The sequence below is a fragment of the Trichomycterus rosablanca genome, chromosome 15 (assembly GCF_030014385.1).
Source record: "Trichomycterus rosablanca isolate fTriRos1 chromosome 15, fTriRos1.hap1, whole genome shotgun sequence".
Taxonomy (NCBI): domain Eukaryota; kingdom Metazoa; phylum Chordata; class Actinopteri; order Siluriformes; family Trichomycteridae; genus Trichomycterus; species Trichomycterus rosablanca.
In genome coordinates this window covers 20,673,641-20,695,749 of record NC_086002.1, presented here as the reverse complement: position 1 = coordinate 20,695,749, position 22,109 = coordinate 20,673,641, and the positions used below count along the sequence as shown (strand labels likewise).

The window sequence follows — 22,109 nt, the reverse complement described above, 5'->3', positions numbered from 1 at the left end:
CAGTTGCGAAGCATTGAAGAGGATAAAGCATCTTTTTGCAGCTTAATATATTAGATATAATAAACACACACACACACACACACACACATATATATATATATATAGTAATATATATATATACAGTGTATCACAAAAGTGAGTACACCCCTCACATTTATGCAGATATTTAAGTATATCTTTTCATGGGACAACACTGACAAAATGACACTTTGACACAATGAAAAGTAGTCTGTGTGCAGCTTATATAACAGTGTAAATTTATTCTTCCCTCAAAATAACTCAATATACAGCCATTAATGTCTAAACCACCGGCAACAAAAGTGAGTACACCCCTTAGTGAAAGTTCCTGAAGTGTCAATATTTTGTGTGGCCACCATTATTTCCAAGAACTGCCTTAACTCTCCTGGGCATGGAGTTTACCAGAGCTTCACAGGTTGCCACTGGAATGCTTTTCCACTCCTCCATGACGACATCACGGAGCTGGCGGATATTCGAGACTTTGCGCTCCTCCACCTTCCGCTTGAGGATGCCCCAAAGATGTTCTACTGGGTTTAGGTCTGGAGACATGCTTGGCCAGTCCATCACCTTTACCCTCAGCCTCTTCAATAAAGCAGTGGTCGTCTTAGAGGTGTGTTTGGGGTCATTATCATGCTGGAACACTGCCCTGCGACCGAGTTTCCGGAGGGAGGGGATCATGCTCTGCTTCAGTATTTCCCAGTACATATTGGAGTTCATGTGTCCCTCAATGAAATGTAACTCCCCAACACCTGCTGCACTCATGCAGCCCCAGACCATGGCATTCCCACCACCATGCTTGACTGTAGGCATGACACACTTATCTTTGTACTCCTCACCTGATTGCCGCCACACATGCTTGAGACCATCTGAACCAAACAAATTAATCTTGGTCTCATCAGACCATAGGACATGGTTCCAGTAATCCATGTCCTTTGTTGACATGTCTTCAGCAAACTGTTTGCGGGCTTTCTTGTGTAGAGACTTCAGAAGAGGCTTCCTTCTGGGGTGACAGCCATGCAGACCAATTTGATGTAGTGTGCGGCGTATGGTCTGAGCACTGACAGGCTGACCCCCCACCTTTTCAATCTCTGCAGCAATGCTGACAGCACTCCTGCGCCTATCTTTCAAAGACAGCAGTTGGATGTGACGCTGAGCACGTGCACTCAGCTTCTTTGGACGACCAACACGAGGTCTGTTCTGAGTGGACCCTGCTCTTTTAAAACGCTGGATGATCTTGGCCACTGTGCTGCAGCTCAGTTTCAGGGTGTTGGCAATCTTCTTGTAGCCTTGGCCATCTTCATGTAGCGCAACAATTCGTCTTTTAAGATCCTCAGAGAGTTCTTTGCCATGAGGTGCCATGTTGGAACTTTCAGTGACCAGTATGAGAGAGTGTGAGAGCTGTACTACTAAATTGAACACACCTGCTCCCTATGCACACCTGAGACCTAGTAACACTAACAAATCACATGACATTTTGGAGGGAAAATGACAAGCAGTGCTCAATTTGGACATTTAGGGGTGTAGTCTCTTAGGGGTGTACTCACTTTTGTTGCCGGTGGTTTAGACATTAATGGCTGTATATTGAGTTATTTTGAGGGAAGAATAAATGTACACTGTTATATAAGCTGCACACAGATTACTTTTCATTGTGTCAAAGTGTCATTTTGTCAGTGTTGTCCCATGAAAAGATATACTTAAATATCTGCAGAAATGTGAGGGGTGTACTCACTTTTGTGATACACTGTATATATATGTGTGTGTGTGTGTGTGTGTTTGTTATATCTAATATATAGTATGTTAAGCTGCAAAAATATGCTTTATCCTCTTCAATGCTTCGCAACTATATATATATATATATATATATATATATAGGCAACAAAAGCACATAACATGGTAAAATTATGCAAATGTATAATTTTAAAATTCCATTAAAACAAGTGGAATTCTTACAGACCAATTTGAAAGGTCTAAAATAAGCAAATCAAATTATTATCAAAGTACTCCACTTTTTTCTTTAAGAGCATTAACTCTTTTATTAATGGAATACATTTCATACATCTTTACTGTAGTAATCTGGGGTGATGGGATAGCAAACTTATTAAAAAGTCAAATCAATAACAATAAATAAACAATAAATAAATCAATAAATAACACTAGTACTCATCTTGTGATTTTGAGACTATTTTACCCTAGGAATTTAGAATAATAGGATTGCAAACCAACGTAAAGTAAAATGCAAATCAAATTATTATCAAATCGCCCCATCAGACTCTTAAAGAATACTTCTACTTCTACTTACTGACTTTATGAGTCTCAGACATTTATACTGTACATTTCACTTTACGTTGGTTTGCAATCCTATTATTCTAAATTCCTAAGGTAAAATAGTCTCAAATCACAAGATGAGTACTCGTGTTATTTATGATTGTGGGGTGGCATTTGATAAGATTTTGATTTGACTTTTTAATAAGTTTGCTATCCCATCACCCCAGCTGTAAAAAGATGCTTTATTCTCTTCAATGCTTCGCAACTGTATTACCGTAAAACGGGGTGTGGGCGCACAGTAAACCTTGTAGCGCAGACAATCCGTGCGTACGGTTTACTAAACCGAGGGTACGGTTTACTAATCCGTGCGTACGGTTTACTAAACCGAGGGTACGGTTTACTAATCCGTGCGTACGGTTTACTAAACTGAGGGTACGGTTTACTAATCCGTGCGTACGGTTTACTAAACTGAGGGTACGGTTTACTAATCCGTGCGTACGGTTTACTAAACTGAGGGTACGGTTTACTAATCCGTGCGTACGGATTTCGTCTTCACATATTTTTTTTCCTTAGTGACCCCTAAGGGGCTCCGTAGTAGAGCCTCATCTGTAAGTAAAATATGTATTTAATTATAACCCTTATATTTCATTATAACTACATTCTAATTCATAATAAAACTAGAGTTCATAATAAAACATCACTGTGAGGATTTGAGGAGATTTAACTCCACTTCCATTTAAACACACAAACTATTAGCTGCTCCGCTAACTGTTAGCATCACACATGATTCAGTAATGATGAACCGATTCATTTGAACCGAGCCAGCAAAATGAATCAATTGAGCGGAACTGATTGAGTTTCTTCATGATTAAATCTCACATTTTTATATAAACACGTGATATTTTTGAACTTTGTTTACAGTGGAACTTTGTTTACAGTGGAACTTTGTTTACAGTGGAACTTTGTTTACAGGTGGTTTGTAGAGTTTTATAGACACAGTCAGGTGAAAAGTGTAAGCGAGCATCTGTAATTGTTTACTGCGTGTCTAAACCATGTATTACGGTACCCGAAGTGTTAAAGAGGGTAAAACTAGTTTATTAAACATTATTTACCGTGTTCTGATGCACAAAATCCACTCAATTCAAGATTTCTTTTATTAATGAAATACATTTCCGAAATTTTTACTGTAGGAATTTGTTGTGATCGGATCTCAAACTCATGTGAAGTGTCTATTCGGTTGTGTTAATACCACTTTTTGAAAAGCAATAAAATAAGCAAATCAAATTATTATTAAATGTCACCCCTATGATCATGAAGAACACTTACTCTACTACTAATCTTGTTAAGTTAACTAATTTTGAGATCATTTTACTGTAGGAATTTGAAATAATGTGATGGCAAACTTAAGCAAAGTGTCAGTTTGGTTGTGTACAGACCAGCTTCAGTTCATAACAATAACAACAGCCAGTTACAACAGTCTAAAGAATTTCCCTTTAATTATGAATACATGTTAGAGCTTTAATAATGCAGTCAGCAGAAGAGGGATACGTCACCCCTGTGGATCTACAAAATGAAGAATTCCAGAAGAGAACAATACAAAAGGAGGAGGATGAAGGTGATGATGATTTCTTCTGTAAGTAAATGTGGAGCATGATGCCAGTACAGTGAGGTACAGTACAGTATGGTACAGCACAGTGTGGTACAGTACAGTGTGATATAGTACAGTATGGTACAGTACAGAGTGATATAGTATAGTATGGTACAGTACAGCATGGTACAGTGTGGTATAGTACAGTATAGTACGGTACAGTACAGTATGGTACAGTACAGTATGGTACAGTGTGGTATGGTACAGTACAGAGTGATATAGTATAGTATGGTACAGTACAGCATGGTACAGTACAGTATGGTACAGTGTGGTACAGTACAGTATAGTACAGTACAGTGTGGTGCAGTACAACATAGTACAGAACAGTGTGGCACAGTACAGTGTGGTACAGTACAGTGTAGTACAGTATGATACAGTACAGTATGGTACAGTACAGTATGGTACAGTACAGTGTGGTACAGTACAGTGTGGTACAGTACAGTGTGGTACAGTGTGGTACAGTACACTGTGTTAGTACAGTCTGTTACAGTACAGTGTGGTACAGTACAGTGTGGTACAGTGCAGTGTGGTGCAGTACAGTATGGTACAGTACAGTGTGGTACAGTACATTGAGGTACAGTGTGGTTTTTATTGGAGTCACTAATCAGTAATAAGAGAAAGTGGATAGTGGGATTAGAACCTGTACTGTACCGTACTGTCCTGTGCTGCTACACTCCAGTTTGAATTTGAGTTTTAATCTAAGTAGTATTTATTTGTAATTGGAAATCAAACCCACAACCTTCAGTTTCCTCCAGTTGTTGAGTTTCTTCTTCTCATATTGATGAATTTCAGGTGAAGTCACTTTAATCCCTCCGGAACTTGTTGCTTCTGTGGAACTGCTCTTCTCAGAGGACCAACAGTGTGGAGGTTTCCAGATGAAGCCTTTGAAGAAGGAAGAACCTGAAGATACAGATGAACTCAGTAAGATATTTTTATAACGTTTTTATAAAATAATTTCTCTTAATTTGGTCGTGTCTGAATTACTTGTAATATTTGTGTATTTTTAGTGAAGTGAGCAGGTGAGTGAAATGAGGAGATAGAAGTAAAGAATATTATACAGATAATGCTGACTGTACAGTGTGTAGACTAGTATATAATTACAGAGTAATGCCAGGTGAATACAAGTGGCTGAATGATTGGGTAATGAATGAGAATAAATAAAGTCGAGTATATAAGCTGATATATTCAATATATACATGATTGTGTGTGCTGATGGTCCTGGAGAGATGAGTCCCCAGAAACAATAAAGATTCTAACTGGGTTCACAAAGGTCTTTTATAGCTGCGTTAGCATTAGCATCTGGAGGGATATAAACTGCAGCAGTAACAATGCAGGAAACCTCTGGTGGTTATAATACCTGGTTATAAAGGGTCTACACGTTATAACCAGGTATTCCAGGTCAACAGAGCAGTAGGTATTAACTATGACAGAGTCCATGCACCAGGTTTTGTTTACATAAAGACAAACACCACCACAGAAGCTCTTCATCAGTTCCACCACGCTGTGGTTTAGCTGCAGTCCATGATCCTCTTCTGTGTCAGGGTCCAGATTTTTATTTTCTCATGGCATATTGGCAAGGAAGAAACAAGGTAGTTTTAGCTTAGCATGCTAACCTCCACATTTACCCTGTTTTGGCTCTTTCTGTTGGGATGAACAGCTCTCTTGGACGCAGTGTTCTGCTCACTTCTGGAAGTAGCTGGTTGAATTTGAATGGACGGTCCAAAACAACAAAACACTTAAAGCGGTATAAATGAATGTCCATCAGCGTCTGTCTGTCGTATGTGTAGTTCACACGAGTGATTCAAGTGAAAACGCAGTAAATTGGCAAATAAATAAACACTAGATCGCTAAGCCTGGTGAGACGCTCGGGTGCATGCGCCGCCATCTTGCCCAAAGGCGGAAACATGTATTGTGGTCAGATGAATCAGCATTTCAGGTATTTTTTTGGAAAAATGGACAGCGTGTGATCCGGACCAAAGACTAAAAGGATCCAGACTGTTATCAGCAACATGTGCTGCCTTCAAGACGTCGTCTTTTCCAGGGATGTCCAGCATTTTTTATCAAGACGATGCAAATCCACCTGCTGCACACATTACAAAGGCGTGGCTGAGGAATAAGAGGGTACTGGTACTGGACTGGCCTGTCTGCAGTCCTGACCTGTCCCCAATAAAGAACGGTCCCAACTTTTTTTGGAATGTGTTGCAGACCTGAAATGCAGGAATGGATGTTTATTAATAAATGAAATGAAGTTGAGCAGATAAAAGATGAAATATCTCTGGTTCATCCTGTCTGACATCAAATAAAAGTCAAAGTCAATGGAAGAAACTGTGTGTTTTATTATTTTCCATTTTCCATACTGTCCCAAGTATTGTTTTTTTTTTGGGGTTGTATTATTATTACTTTAAATCTGCTGAAACCCTGTTTGAACAAAGGTTTATAGGTCGTCTTTTTTGACAGATAGTATAGAAGTACGTGTCTGTTAGTTCTAACTTAAGTGCTTAATAAAGAAGTTGGTTGTTACTACCAACAATAACAACCTTATTTTTTTCTTTCTTCACAAAACAAAGACATTTCAGGTGAAGGAACCTCGATCCCTGAGGAACACTTCACCCCAGAGGACCAACAGTGTGGAGGTTTCCAGATGAAGCCTGTGAAGAAGGAAGAACCTGAAGATAAAGATGATCTCAGTAAGATATTTTTTATCTTGAGTAAAATAAGATTTTGATTGAATAGAATCAGAGGCAGCTGGGATGAAGCATCATACAGTGAAAGCTTGTATTGTGCTCATGCAGATCAGTGTGAGCAGGAAATGATGAATGCAGGATGAATCACGTTACAGGACTTTAGCATCAGATCTCAGTTTAACATTTACTAACAATCTTTATTATTTATAATGTTATAAATGTATTTATTATTTATAATGTTATAAATGTATTTGATTATTTATAATGTTATAAATGTATTAGATTATTTATAATGTTATAAAGGTATTTGATGATTTGTAATGTTATAAATGTATTTGATGATTTATAATGTTATAAATGTATTTGATGATTTATAATGTTATAAATGTATTTGATGATTTATAATGTTATAAATGTATTTGATGATTTATAATGTTATAAATGTATTTGATGATTTATAATGTTATAAATGTATTTAATTATTTTCTGCTTCAGAACTGAACAAGGATTTCTGCTGCTCCTCGTGTCCACGTTCCTCTACAACCCAAAATCAGCTCCACAATCACATCAAGAGCTGCAACCATGATAAATATGAGACTCTGGTGAAGATTAAGACTGAACATGAGGATCTGACGCCCACCAGAAGCTCCAGTAATCAGCAAACGTCCTCTGGTACTGTCAGCATTAACACGTCTCTCAGTCCCACACAGGAAGAAGGAAACGTCTGCTCACAGTGTGGGAAGAGCTTCAGGTACCAGAGTAATCTCAAAATACACCAGCGCATTCACACTGGAGAGAAACCTTATTCCTGCTCACAGTGTGGGAAGAGCTTCAGGTACCAGAGTAATCTCAAAATACACCAGCGCATTCACACTGGAGAGAAACCGTATCAGTGCTCACAGTGTGGAAAGAGTTTTTATACACAGAGTCATCTCAAAATACACCAGCGCATTCACACTGGCGAGAAACCGTATCAGTGCTCACAGTGTGGTAAGAGTTGTAATCATCAGAGTGATCTCAAAAAACACCAGCGCATTCACACTGGAGAGAAATTGTATCAGTGCTCACAGTGTGAGAAGCGTTTTTATACACAGAGTGCTCTCAAAGAACACCAGCGCATTCACACTGGAGAGAAACCGTATCAGTGCTCACAGTGTAAGAAGAGTTTTTATACACATAGTCATCTCAAAATACACCAGCGCATTCACACTGGCGAGAAACCGTATCAGTGCTCACAGTGTGGTAAGAGTTGTAATCATCAGAGTGATCTCAAAAAACACCAGCGCATTCACACTGGAGAGAAATCGTATCAGTGCTCACAGTGTGAGAAGCGTTTTTATACACAGAGTGCTCTCAAAGAACACCAGCGCATTCACACTGGAGAGAAACCGTATCAGTGCTCACAGTGTGAGAAGAGTTTTTATACACAGAGCCATCTCAAAATACACCAGCACATTCACACTGGAGAGAGACTGTATCAGTGCTCACAGTGTGAGAAGAGTTTTAATACACAGAGTCACCTCAAAAAACACCAGTGCATTCACACTGGAGAGAAACCGTATCAGTGCTCACAGTGTGAGAAGAGTTTTTATACACAGAGCCATCTCAAAATACACCAGCACATTCACACTGGAGAGAGACTGTATCAGTGCTCACAGTGTGAGAAGAGTTTTTATACCCAGAGCCATCTCAAAATACACCAGCGCATTCATACTGGAGAGAAACCATATCAGTGCTCACAGTGTGAAAAGAGTTTTAATACACAGAGTCATCTTAAAATACACCAGCGCATTCACACTGGAGAGAAACCATATCAGTGCTCACAGTGTGGAAAGAGTTTTAATCATCAAAATGCTCTCAAAATACACCAGCACATTCACACTGGAGAGAAACCGTATCAGTGCTCACAGTGTGGAAAGAGTTTTAATCATCAAAGTCTTCTCAAAATACACCAGCACATTCACACTGGAGAGAAACCATATCAGTGCTTACAGTGTGGGAAGAGTTTTAATCAACAGAGTCATTTTAAAAGACACCAGCGCATTCACACTGGAGAGAAACCATATCAGTGCTTACAGTGTGGGAAGAGTTTTAATCAACTGAGTCATTTTAAAAGACACCAGCTCATTCACACTGGAGAAAAACCGTATCAGTGCTTACAGTGTGGGAAGAGTTTTAATACACAGAGTGATCTCAAAATACACCAGCACATTCACACTGAAGAGAAACCGTATCAGTGCTCTCAGTGTGAAAAGAGTTTTAATGGACAGAGTGATCTGAAAAGACACCAGCGCATTCACACTGGAGAGAAACCATATCATTGCTCACAGTGTGAGAAGAGTTGTAATCAACAGAGTAATCTCAAAATACACCAGCGCATTCACACTGGAGAGAAACCGTATCAGTGCTCACAGTGTGAGAAGAGTTTTTATACACAGAGTCATCTCAAAATACACCAGCGCATTCACACTGGAGAGAAACCATATCAGTGCTCACAGTGTGAGAAGAGTTTTAATACACAGAGTCATCTCAAAATACACCAGCGCATTCACACTGGAGAGAAACCATATCAGTGCTCACAGTGTGAGAAGAGTTTTAATACACAGAGTCATCTTAAAATACACCAGCGCATTCACACTGGAGAGAAACCATATCAGTGCTCACAGTGTGGAAAGAGTTTTAATCATCAAAATGCTCTCAAAATACACCAGCACATTCACACTGGAGAGAAACCGTATCAGTGCTCACAGTGTGGGAAGAGTTTTAATCAACAGAGTCATTTTAAAAGACACCAGCGCATTCACACTGGAGAAAAACCTTATCAGTGCTCACAGTGTGAAAAGAGTTTTAATGGACAGAGTGATCTGAAAAGACACCAGCGCATTCACACTGGAGAGAAATATCAGTGCTCACAGTGTGGAAAGAGTTTTAATCATCAGAGTACTCTCAAAAGACACCAGTGCATTCACACTGGAGAGAAACCGTATCAGTGCTCTTAGTGTGGTAAGAGCTTTATTACACAAATTAATCTTAAAACGTATCTGATTGTAAAAGTGAACTCTTAATATCACTAACATAATAACAGAATAAAATGTAAATACTGATTATATAGATTAAACAGCTCTAATACACATAAATCAATACATGTGTAATTTAATCATGCAGTACAAATGTTCTTTAGCTTTGTGTTAAGGATATTGGTATAACATCATTCTTAACACTATATCTCCAGTTTAACACAGTATTAAAATAGAAATGATACATAACTGGTAGACTTACCCGGACAGTCTGTCTGAGGATTTTATTCATAAACATTACATGTTGGATTGTCTTTGCTAGAATTCACTTAGCTTAGTTCTTTTCCAAATTGGATAGATCTGAGATAAAGCAAACCCTAGGCAGGAGGGGGTTCTTTAAATGCATGAAGGCCTCAGCATGAAATTATACAGATAAAGAGAGAAAAATAAAGAATAATTCATGGAATAGTCCAGTGGTTCTCAAACTGTGGTACGTGAAGCAGCACGATGTGGTACGCCAGTTAATCTCGGAAAAGTAATTACATGCACAGAAAAAATAAATAATTTAATAATTATAAATAAAAAATATGAAACAAAATGTGTAAATTACTAACAAAATCTGTTTCAAAGTTCTTATAATTCTATTTAAATAAAATCAGTTTAATGAAAACGAATGTGTTTTTAAAAATATTCGGGGCTACACAGACACTGTACTTCATTACGTCTATACTTCACGTTCGGGGTTTCCATCTCGACATTTCCAAAGTATTGTCAGTAAAGTACTCAGTAAAGTACTCAGTAAAGTACTCAGTAAAGTTATCAGTAAAGTTCTCAGTAGCTCTCTCGCTTTTGTCAGAGCAGATCGGCGTTTGAATCTCACTGATCTTGTTCCTGACATCACCAGGCTGCTCCGCTAAACAGGCGCTCCCCTCTCACTCACATGCTCAGTGCTAACTGCAGATATACTAGTAATGGGTCGTTCGCCAACGATCCGATTCTATTGAATAGATCTTTGAAATGAACGAAAGGAACCGAGTCTTATATTTCTGCACAGTTCTTATTGGCTGTAATCTAATCAACCCATTCAGCATCGCATCAGTAGAGAGAATTAATCGTAACTCGTAATAAAAGCTGTTTATTATCGATATTCAAATCCGAAAACTTTCAGTATCACGGAGAGCGAGCAACACACACACACACACACACACACACACACACACACATTTAATGCAAAGTTTAAAGAAAATTCAATCTGGTTTTAGTGTGAGTGTGACATCATTTAATGCATTAGTGCCCTGTTCACTGTGTACATACTGGAACTTGCATGGATGTGTGTGCTACTTACCCTAAAAAATAAATGTAGGAAGTCATTGATGAATCCCTGAGGCACAAGACCAAGTGAGAGGTGGTTATAGTTCTCAATCCTGGTTTTCTCAGCTCCACATCTACACACACAAAGTGGACATGTCATTTCTAGTGAAAATAGAACAAATGAAAGAACGTAAACATTTAGTTTATTAGTGGTTCTCACACGTTACATGTGATGATACACAAGAGCTGAAAGTTGAAGTTCTTTTTGACTGTGGATTCAACAGCCATGTCCCCTGCGCCACTCATGGTTTGCTCCATTTCCATCAAACAGTGGAACATGAACTGCTGAGCATCCTAAACATTCAAACATTTCAATCTTACTGGCAACTGTGTTAGCTGAGTTCATTTCACATCTTAAAACACAAAACAATCATGTTCAGGGTGTCTGTGTTGCGTTTTCTTACATTCTGAGTGTAAGGTGTAAATTCAGGGTTGTTAAGCGCAGCTGCCTCAATCAATTTCAAGACGAGAGTTCTTGGTGGACCAATCAGAGCTCTCTCTCATGGACCACAGCTTTGCAAAACATCTGCAAAAGCACAAAACACACTTTACCAGATCAGCATTCTCATCATTCATAATCTAAAATAAGAAATTGAATAGTAAATAATAAATAAACCGAGAAAACATTGTTTCTTCTTCTCTACCCGGTAAAGTTGGCTGATTCATCTGGCATGTCCTCATTTATGTTCTTCATGAGCTGTTTGCAGAAAGATTCTGCGCTGAACAGGCACTGCATACTGGCATTTACGTAGCAGCTGTTTCCCAAGTTTTCAAACCTGCAATTAAATCAGACAGACACAAACACAATACTGATCAGGGTTCATGTTCAGTATTAACCTTTATGAACGTACAAATATACGCTGCTGCATTTCTTACCCTCTGTCCTGTAGCTGCTGTTTTCTGTCGTCGGAGAGGACTGGTGTGGGTGTTTTAGCCTTTTCACTCTGGGCTTCATCCACCCTACACACATCCGTTACACTATAGTTTGGAGAGAGAGACAGACAGACAGGGTGACATCTCATCATTATAAACCACATGGAAATTAGCACAACATGCCATATTCAACACAGAAGAAATGATTACACTTATCTGTCTGTTTAAACTAAGAATGAAAGAATTTTACAATAAAAGATATAATAGAACACGACATGCTGTCTAGCTGTACTCAAGGCCATAAACAACCTTAAAAAATGCATGAACATTTTGCTCATATCCATCTGTTGCTTAAAAATCATATATCTAAAGTTTTCAGTCTTCTGCACCTTTATTACCTTTCTGTAGTGCTGACAGCTTCAACATTTTCTTCTGTTAATGGAATTTTCTTCTTCTTCTACTCAGGAAAACATAAACACACAGTTATGTCCAAGTTCTTGTATTTGAATATGATCTTTGATTTTTGCTTCTCAAATGATCATGACTTACCCTGAAAAGACGTTTCAGAAATGACTTGACAGAGAAACTGCTTTTGCTTTTGGCTGAAGTCTTTGGGGAGTCAACATAAAGAACATCATGTAACATTTTTTCTCAATAGTGCAAACAATATTTTTACATAATCCATCTTCACACTGACATGCAGCCCCGGTTCTGGACTGTGTAAAAGAAGCCTTATGTCAGTGGTGTCCAAACTTTTTTCTAGGAGGGCCAGATTTGATAATGTGAAAGTACCCGGGAGACAACAGTCCCTGATGACATTATTTAAAATAATAAAATATGCATATAAATACGCTGTTATTTAATCATTTCACACAGCGAATAACAACTAAATGTATGCATTCAGGTGAACAAATCAGAACATACAGAAAAAGCTATCTGAATTTCTAACTGAACTTTAAAACTTTCAGAAACTCTGTAAAATAAGACGGGGTACATTTACAAAAATAAAACTTAACGTGGCTTTATGTACTAAAAGGACGACACAGGAACTCTGAGTTCTCTAAATTATTACTGGGCATAAGTTCTCTCCACCACTCAAATTCTTAGGTCGTTGTTTTAGTACAATACGTCACATTACATTTTGTTCCCGTTAATCGTTGTTTGTACAACCTGTGTCGCTTTTATCACCTCAACGAGTCTCATTCACGGTTTTGTCACTTCTCATGAATGCGTACTTACAGTGCTGCTGCCACCAATTAGTAAAAAGGAGAATTGCATCTTAAATTAGTATAATTATTATTTTTTTCTATTTGACTGTGCTGGCGGGCCACAACTAATACAACTTAAGACAGAAGACGCGGGTCATATAAAATCCAACCTCGGGTCGTGATTGTCCTGCGAGCCGGACTTTGGACATGCCTGTCTTTTGTTAGCCATGTCCAAAAGTGGTGTCAGGTTCTCTGTGCTCAGCAGTATCTGGGATGGACCATCACACAGTGGAACGTTTATTGTGGTCAGACAAATCAGTATTTCAGATCTTTTTGGAAGAAATGAAGTAGATCTGGTAAAACATGTTAGTGCTTGTTTATTTTGGGTTTATATTGTTGGGTTTGGGTTTATATAATTTACATAAAAGTTTAAATGAACTGTGTTAGTGGATCCACCTAGTGACACAAAACCAAACCTACACCCACATCACCAGTTTCATACAAAAGCATCAACTGTGTTCTTCATAAGTAATAAAATAATGAATAATAAAGTTTATACACAATTTAAACACAAAATGGTCGTACTGATAATTATTAATGATTTAAAACACTATTTTAAATAACTATATTAGTCTTTTATTAACTATTAAAATACTAAAGTTTAATTACTGAGTAAATAATGAGTTCACACAAAAGCATATCAATTTTACATTACAGAAAATATTGCCATTACAAAAAAAATTGGAAAAAAAACAGTCCTAAAGCTTATTAATTATTAATATAAAGATTATTAAAACACAAAGATAACACATTATTGTAATAAATACCTAATCTATAGTGCAACATGTTCTTTACTGCTCTATAGAGGCTTTATTAAAGTATAAATGCAATTTATTATTCATGATATTTTTAAGTCCTATTTTGTGGAAGACGTGTGTGTGTGTGTGTGTGTGTGTGTGTTTAATGATACTGAGTGTACAATACACACACAGTAATCACATTAAATATGTAATTGTGTGTGTGTTTAATGATACTGAGTGTACAATACACACACAGTAATCACATGTAATATGTAATTGTGTGTGTGTTTAATGATACTGAGTGTACAATACACACACAGTAACCACATGTAATATGTAATTGTGTGTGTGTGTGTGTTTAATGATACAGTGTACAATACACACACAGTAACCACATGTAATATGTAATTGTGTGTGTGTGTGTGTGTGTGTGTTTAATGATACTGAGTGTACAATACACACACAGTAACCACATGTAATATGTAATTGTGTGTGTGTGTGTGTGTGTGTGTGTGTGTGTTTAATGATACTGAGTGTACAATACACACACAGTAACCACATGTAATATGTAATTGTGTGTGTGTGTGTGTGTGTGTGTGTGTGTGTGTAATATGTAATTGTGTGTGTGTGTGTATGTGTGTGTGGGTGTAATATGTAATTGTGTGTGTGTGTGTGTGTGTGTGTGTGTGTGTGTGTGTGTGTAATATGTAATTGTGTGTGTGTGTGTAATCGGCTGTAAATGAAGTTGAAGTAGTTTCAGCTCCACTGTAGAACTGGGTGACGTCACAGTCGCTGTTCTGAGCTCCTCTATTAAATCCTGATGGAATAAAAGTTCGGGTTTGGTGAAGCTGCTCTGTTTTCACCTCTTCACTCATCATGGCTGAGAAACAGAAGAGACGTGAGAACCAACGTGCTTCTTTAATGCAGAGATTCTTTTGTTGGCCGGTTTGTCTGACCCGTCCTCGGACGTCTTCTCAGGACGACCTGAATGAGGACAGCAGACAGAAATACGATGTGGACAGAGAGAACAGGATCGTTATGGAGGGATTTCTGTTCAAGAGGGCCAGCAATGTGTTTAAGACATGGAACAGGTTTGTAGAAAGCTCAAGTGGATTCGTTTTATTTTAATTAAATATCAGTATTTTTTATTCACTTATTCACTTAATTAACTGATCAAAATAAATAAAGCCTTAGATAAGATATTATATTAGATAAAAACAAGTCCAAGTCCAGGTTGACATGAAATAAAGCACTGAACAAACCCTGATGTACTGAACAGTTTCATTCCTGCAGTAATATTGTCAGTAATATTCAGTAGCTGCAGCTGTTTCTGTGTTTCTGTGTTTTTCTCTGCAGGCGCTGGTTTATGATTAAGGACAATCAGCTCATTTACAAGAGCAAGTCTAAGGTGAGTCACATGACCTTTTCCAACCTGATTTCATTTTGGTCAGGGTCTCGGGGGTCTGGTTACACAGGGAAACACTGGACACAAGGCAGGAATCACCTGAACAAAGTGCCAATCATCACAGGGGCTTCAGCCACCAATCCTGAGACGTGGCCCATGACGTCTGTGTCGATGTCTGGCTGGTCAATAGCACTGCTGGGATTTAAATCAGTTAGGGGTCACCACAGCAGATCATTCGTCTCAATCTTGTCCTGTCCTAAACACACTACTCTGTCCCTGCTCATGCAGAGCACCACTCACTCACCCATTTAATTACCCACGTACACACAGAGGCATTTCAGGGTAGCCACTCCACCTTCTGCATGATTTGGGGTTGTGTAAGGTAACCAAAGTATACCTGGAGGAACCTCATATAGACACAAGAACACTTTACATTCAGTAAAACTAAACATTATACAGCATGAACTGTTAAAATGTGCTTTTAAGATCATCTGTTATTTTTGGTGTAAACTTTGTTTGTTTGTAACCAGCGTGAGGCGACTGTGCTGATAGAAGATGTGAGATTGTGTACGATTGAACACTCTGAGAACATCAGACACAGCTTTCACTTCCAGCTGGTTTCACCCACTAAGTGAGTGCTGTTCAATAATAATACTCATTCATATATATTATACACAATTACATTTGTAAACACCTTTCTCACACAAAATACATGAATCGTTTAATTAAAATGTGTATTGTGTGTGTGTGTGTGTGTGAAGGAGGTGTTTTTTGAAAGCTGATTCGGAGGAGATTGATGAAAGTAATACAGAACATCATTACCAAGCCTGATGATGCTGACAGATCAGACAGCTTGGAGGTAACACCTTCTGAGAATCACTGAGACGTGTATATATCTAATGATGTAATAATACAGCAACAAAAAGTCTCTCATTTAAAAACATTAAGTGTGAATTGTGATGTTCCCTGTATAATGTTTTATCTGCATCTGTGTAACACCAGTATGATCTGTTTGATAGACACTAGACAGGAAGTCATCATCGTCTGCAGTTAGTTCAGACTCAGATCAGCACCAAAAAGCATCTGAAGCTTCAGGTAATATTGAGATTACAGCTGAATCAAACCTTACCTGCAGACTTCAGCTTCAAAATAGCTGAACTGTTTCTGTTTGACTGTTTCTGTTTCACCTTCTTCCCTCGACACCTTCCTACCTTTGACCTTTAGCCTCTGTAGCTGAGATCAGCCTTGGTGAAGTGATCTTTAAATGTGCTGCTGAGTTGAATGACTCTGATGCCTCTGTTGAGAGCGGTGGTAAGTATAGTACATACAGCTTTTCAGGGGTTTGTTCTGTAGGTGCAAAAGAAGAAATCCTGAGCAATGAAGAAAGCCCAGAGGATCCAACCACCAGCGTTCATTTCTTCAACAACCTGAACCATGAAGGTCAGTTTAATCTCCACTAATTCCTGTAATAATATATTGTTGTACATCTGTTACCTGCTACATCAACCAATAGAGATTATATTACACCTGCAGAAATACAGAATACAGCCAAACACCACTGACAGCCTTTATATAACAGATATTTAGTACTGCTGATATGCTGTACATTTTCTATGTGAATTTGACTTAAATGGAATAAAAATCACTTTTACAGAGAGTTTGGATTGTTGCTACACTGTGGGAGAGCTGCTGGGAGAAGGAGGCTGTGGTGCGGTTTATGCTAGTGTTTGTAATACAGATGGGAAACAGGTGAACATCAGCACATAAACACAAGACAGGAAGTGTAGAGCATTACACATTAATAAGATACAATCAGTAAAACCCTAATGTTTATTATTATTACTTCTGTACAACTAAATCCACTAATTGTGTTTGTATTTGTGAACAGGTTGCTGTGAAATATGTGCTGAAGGACCCCCGCGACAGATTCATCACTATTGTAAGTTCATCTTTTTCTTTTACTAATAAAGTATCACAAAGACTCAACAAGGTTTAAACAAGATAAAAACCTTCATAGACCAGATCTAGACCAAAACTGTTGGTCCACTTACTGCCTTAGACCAGCCCAGATCTTTACTAACAGACCTGCTCATCATAGTTTAGACCTACTACTGATTCCAAACCTTGTCTGTTGTTCTATTAGCCTGAAGAGAAGTACCCACTTCCTGCGGAGGTGGCGTTAATGAAGATGGTATCCAAGCCACCTCACTGTAATTCTGTGCTGAAACTACTGGATTGGTTTGACACGCCCGAGCACTACATCCTAATCCTGGAGCGACCCATCCCCTGTATGGACCTCTTTGACTTCATTCAGCAGTTCCCAATGAATGAAGCTGTGGCTCAGCTCATCATGTGGCAGGTGGTTCTGGCTGCAATTCACTGCCATGATTGTGGAGTTTTTCACCGGGACATCAAGCCAGAAAATCTTCTGGTGAACACAGAGACACTGGAGGTCAAGCTGATCGACTTTGGCTGTGGGGACTTACACAAGGAAACAGCGTACACCTCATTTTCAGGTAAGTTCCCCTCAGAAGTACTTAGTTACAGAATGAAATGGATTTGAGTGGAGAAGTATTTCTCTAAAGCATTTCTCCCTTTCACTCAGGCACTAAGTCATACGCTCCACCTGAGTGGATAGTTGAGACGGAAATGTATGGCTGCCCTGCTACTGTGTGGAGTCTGGGCGTACTCCTGCACACCATAGTTTGTGGAGAGATGCCGTTCGGGGATGAAGTGGAGATTGTTGATGTTTTAAATACAACAACATTTTAATCTCATTTTATCACTGCACACAGCTTGCTACCATCTGATAAGTAGATGTCTTGAGAAACAGCCTGAAAAACGTCTCAGCCTTAAAGAAATCCTTCAGCATGAGTGGTTTACAGAGAACAGTATGAGGTTAGGGTTAGTAAGAATGAAACAGACTTAATAAGTTAGAACTAAAAGATCTTGTAATATGGTCTAGATCACAGAGAATGCTAACAAAGATTGTAATGCTAATATAATTAGGATAAGTAGAAGTAATAACATGAAGCTATTAAAATATTGATTGTATTTTGTGTTTCTGTAATGTAATTTCTTGTGTGTTTATTCTACAGGCATCTGCGTGGATGAAGATTATAGAAAGAAGACTGTGTGTGTGTGTGAGAAAGACCTTAAATAAAAATAAAGGTTCTTGTGTAAATAACACCTGGTTTCATTGTAGTTTCATGTAACAATCACTGTGAATGTAAAGAAGATTCCTCAAGTTCTCAGAGACAAAATGATTAACAAAACACATGAACTGAAAGAGCTACAGAGCCATGACACAAATATTTTGTTAGTTCAGCTAGTTTATAATTGATCAAATATCTGTTAGTGTGAGAATTTATAAGTAAAAAGTTTCTGGAACCACAAATTGTTCCCAGACCTCTGCACCACACACTGGATTTTAAACAATCACTTAAAATAGATTTAGGTCGAATCAAAAACAGCAAAAACACAGATAATAAACAATTAACTACACAATCTCACTCAGCTCATTCTCCAATGGTTACCAGACCCACTGCAACCCTGACCAAGATAAAGCTTTGGTAAAACAGACTATGAATGAATGAATACAGAATAGTGCCACAGTCATGTGACACCTAAGACCACCATCATCGTGCCTTTGTTAAAGAAGTGGTCAGTGTCCTGCCTCAACCATTATCGTCCTGTAGCTCTCACACCTCTTGTCATGAAGTGCTTTGAGAAACTCGTCATTAAGCATGTTAAGACCCCGCTGTCCCCCTCAATGGACCCACTGCAGTTCATGTATCATACCAACCGCTCAACAGATGATGCCATAGCCACCACACCTCATCTGGCTCTTACACATGTGGACAGAAATGACACATCTGTATGTTAGGATGCTGTTTAACTTCAGCTCAGCATTCAACACCATCATTCCTCAGCATCTGATTGGACAGCTGAGCTCACTGGGCCTGAACACCTCTCTCTGCAACTGCACACTCATACACAAACACACAAACACACACACACACTGCAAACACACAATAGACACATGTATACATAGACATGCACACCCACAAACTCACATGCACACACACATACACACGCTCACACACATACATACATACATACATAGACACGCTCACACACGTATACATAGACATGCACACCCACAAACTCACATGCACACACACTCATATATACATCCACACTTAGATTCTGACACACAATTACGCTTACACAAATACACATGTGTTGTACCCCTGAAAATGGGGAGAAATAATCACGAGAGTGATAAAGCGATGTTTTCTCAGTTAGAACTTTTACTGGAATGAATGAACAAATACATAAACCATTTACTCACATCTTAGCTACAGTACTCAAAAATTTTAGCTACAATACTCAATGTCAGATGCAAAAGTATATTTGTTACACTTATATAACAAAGAAACAAAAAAATACAATACCCTTTTAAAGGATGTCTATGATACATGTCTATTATACATAGCACTCATATAATATACAATAGACTACATGTCTATTATAATGTTCCAAAATCATAACATCATATATATATATAATAATATACAACTCATTAACAATGTTTTCCTTCGCTACAACTTTCAAACTTGAACATACACTTTCTTCTGAAATGTGGACTTATATTAAAAAGCTATTACTATCACTGAACAAAATAAAGTGCACACATTATACCTGAAAATGGGGAGAAATAATCACGAGAGTGATAAAGCGATGTTTTCTCAGTGAGAACTTTTACTGGAATGAGAAAAACACCACGATTTCCCCAGCATCACTAGTGGAGGAAAAAACAATCAATCTCCGACTAGTGGATCAAGACCTGGGGGGTATTCCAGAAAGCGGGTTTAACAAATAATGTTCTTTAATACAAAAACAAAAAACAAAAACACTGTTGAAGGACGATAAAGAAACCATCTCTTCTGCCTCAGAGTGTGGGATGATACTGGGAGGCCTACAGAGAAACAGTATATGTTGAACATAGAGCATGGCATTTCATTTGATCTACCATGATAATGTGTGTGACTGTCCTCTAACAGAATGTGATGGGCAGTTCTGAATCAAATGAGGGACCATCCACCTCCAAAGCTCAGCTTAGAACAGTAAAAATGTCTTACCAAATATCTGAAATATTTAGAACACAAAAAGCTATGTTTGATCATAACGAGATAAATAAGATGGATTATACAAGGTCCATCTGGAGAAACAAACTGCAAAGTGTGATCCTCAGGTGGAGCATATAAAACAGACAAGGTTGCTTGAATTTAAGATGGGTGTCGGTGCGAAGGGTGTATAAATATAAATGTTCTCACTAAAGAATAAGAACAAGGAAATGAACTTGTTGCACTGTTTTATTTTCAGTGATCATGCACAGAGCCTGACCATTTGGCTTTAATATTTGTAATGTGGGGAGCATTACATAAGATCTTAATGAAAGCAACTCCATAAGATGGAGAACAGTAGGTTGCAGAACATGTATTAAATGTTACACTGTTTTATTTGACATTTATTCATTTTTTAAGATAATGGTCACTACCTGTATGTGGAGGGATATTCTGTCTGCTGTTCAAATAATAAAAGACAACATTTTAATAAAATAAAATCCACATCTGTCAGCTACCCACCCACACACAGCTGTAACATATATGCATATGATAATATGTGTAAAAAATAATACTTGAACAGACCCATAACAGGGCAGTTGCAACATTCATTGATATGTAGTAAAATCATTCTTTTACATAATTTTGCAAAGACTTTTTTTTGTACAGATAGGGTTTTCACTCATTAATGTGGCTGTAAAAATACTACTACCAGTAAAATTATATACATTTAAACCCCAAATGATTTTAGCTTACTAAACTGTGTGTGTTTAAGGTATTCTATATGAATCCATAACATTCCATCCATAATGTTATAATCAATGTTGTAACAAGCCTTTTTATTAATATTGTGATTATTGTGATTAATAATGTTGCAGCTGCCCCTATAGTGGCAACTGTCCCCACTCTCCCCGAATTGACTGACTGTGATAAAAATGGAAAGGTTTGCGAATAAATCCATCGGGAAATGATTAATCTGAGTTTAATGACTCGTTCCCAACTAAAATCTCTTCAAATACTTAGCGCGTCTGTATCCACTGGATCCTGGAGTAAAGAACACGCCAGGTTTACATGAGAGAAGTGTGTGTAACTCCGGGTTAGGTTTAAGTTAACCTGCCAGCGAGCAGCTTAGCTTCAGAGTGTAAGTTGCTATAGTAACTGACACAGGCTCTCTTTAATCTCGGTTTCTGGAACGGAAAACCTCGAGTTTTCTTTAATTCTGAGTTAACTTACCCGGTTTAATCACTTAACCTGCTTTCTGGAATACCCCCCCCCCACCCCCGGTCGTGATGTTAGTGAATTAAACCTACATCTCTCTGATGGTCTGACCGATGAGCTGTCTGTTCTGATGTGCTGCTTAAGCTCGGCTAGCTCAGTCGGTAGAGCATGAGACATTTAATCTAAGGGTCGTGGGTTCGAGCCCCATGTTGGGCGAGTGTCTTTATCTTCGGAAACCAAAAGTACGTTCCTCCACTTTGGACAGCCGGTCTCTGGTGGCTTATCAGGAGGATATTTGTGCTTGTAGGACTTTTTTTTACTGGATGTTTTCAGTTACTTATTTCCACTATTCTGTGGGATTACACATTGTTGTTGTGTCTCATATATGTTTGTGCAATAAAAGCACTCGTCCCTGGGTGGGCTCGAACCACCAACCTTCCGGTTAACAGCCGAACGCGCTAACCTATTGCAGT

At 38.3% G+C, this 22,109-nt stretch overlaps 2 protein-coding genes and 1 pseudogene across 3 annotated transcripts; all 3 read left to right on the top strand.

Moving 5' to 3' along the window:
• Window positions 1–8,522: 8,522 nt before the first annotated feature.
• Window positions 8,523–9,614, top strand: LOC134328365 (zinc finger protein 271-like; the record flags this gene model as incomplete). Its single annotated transcript, XM_063009468.1, has 1 exon — window positions 8,523–9,614. A coding segment is annotated over one exon (1,092 nt), but the record flags the coding sequence as incomplete, so codon positions are not given.
• A 5,036-nt stretch (window positions 9,615–14,650) lies between these two features.
• On the top strand, window positions 14,651–16,142 carry LOC134328909 (arf-GAP with coiled-coil, ANK repeat and PH domain-containing protein 2-like). Of its 2 annotated transcripts, XM_063010151.1 has the most exons (5): window positions 14,651–14,782; window positions 14,863–14,975; window positions 15,241–15,292; window positions 15,820–15,920; window positions 16,051–16,142. In XM_063010151.1, exons 2-5 carry the CDS (start codon window positions 14,923–14,925, stop codon window positions 16,118–16,120), a joined length of 276 nt encoding a protein of 91 aa, XP_062866221.1. In that variant the 5' UTR covers window positions 14,651–14,782; window positions 14,863–14,922; the 3' UTR covers window positions 16,121–16,142. The 2 variants fall into 2 exon arrangements, with proteins under 2 accessions (XP_062866221.1, XP_062866220.1); XM_063010150.1 differs by having other exon boundaries at window positions 14,651–14,975.
• Window positions 16,143–16,248: 106 nt separating this feature from the next.
• Window positions 16,249–18,478, top strand: LOC134328364 (serine/threonine-protein kinase pim-2-like; annotated as a pseudogene).
• Window positions 18,479–22,109: the final 3,631 nt, after the last annotated feature.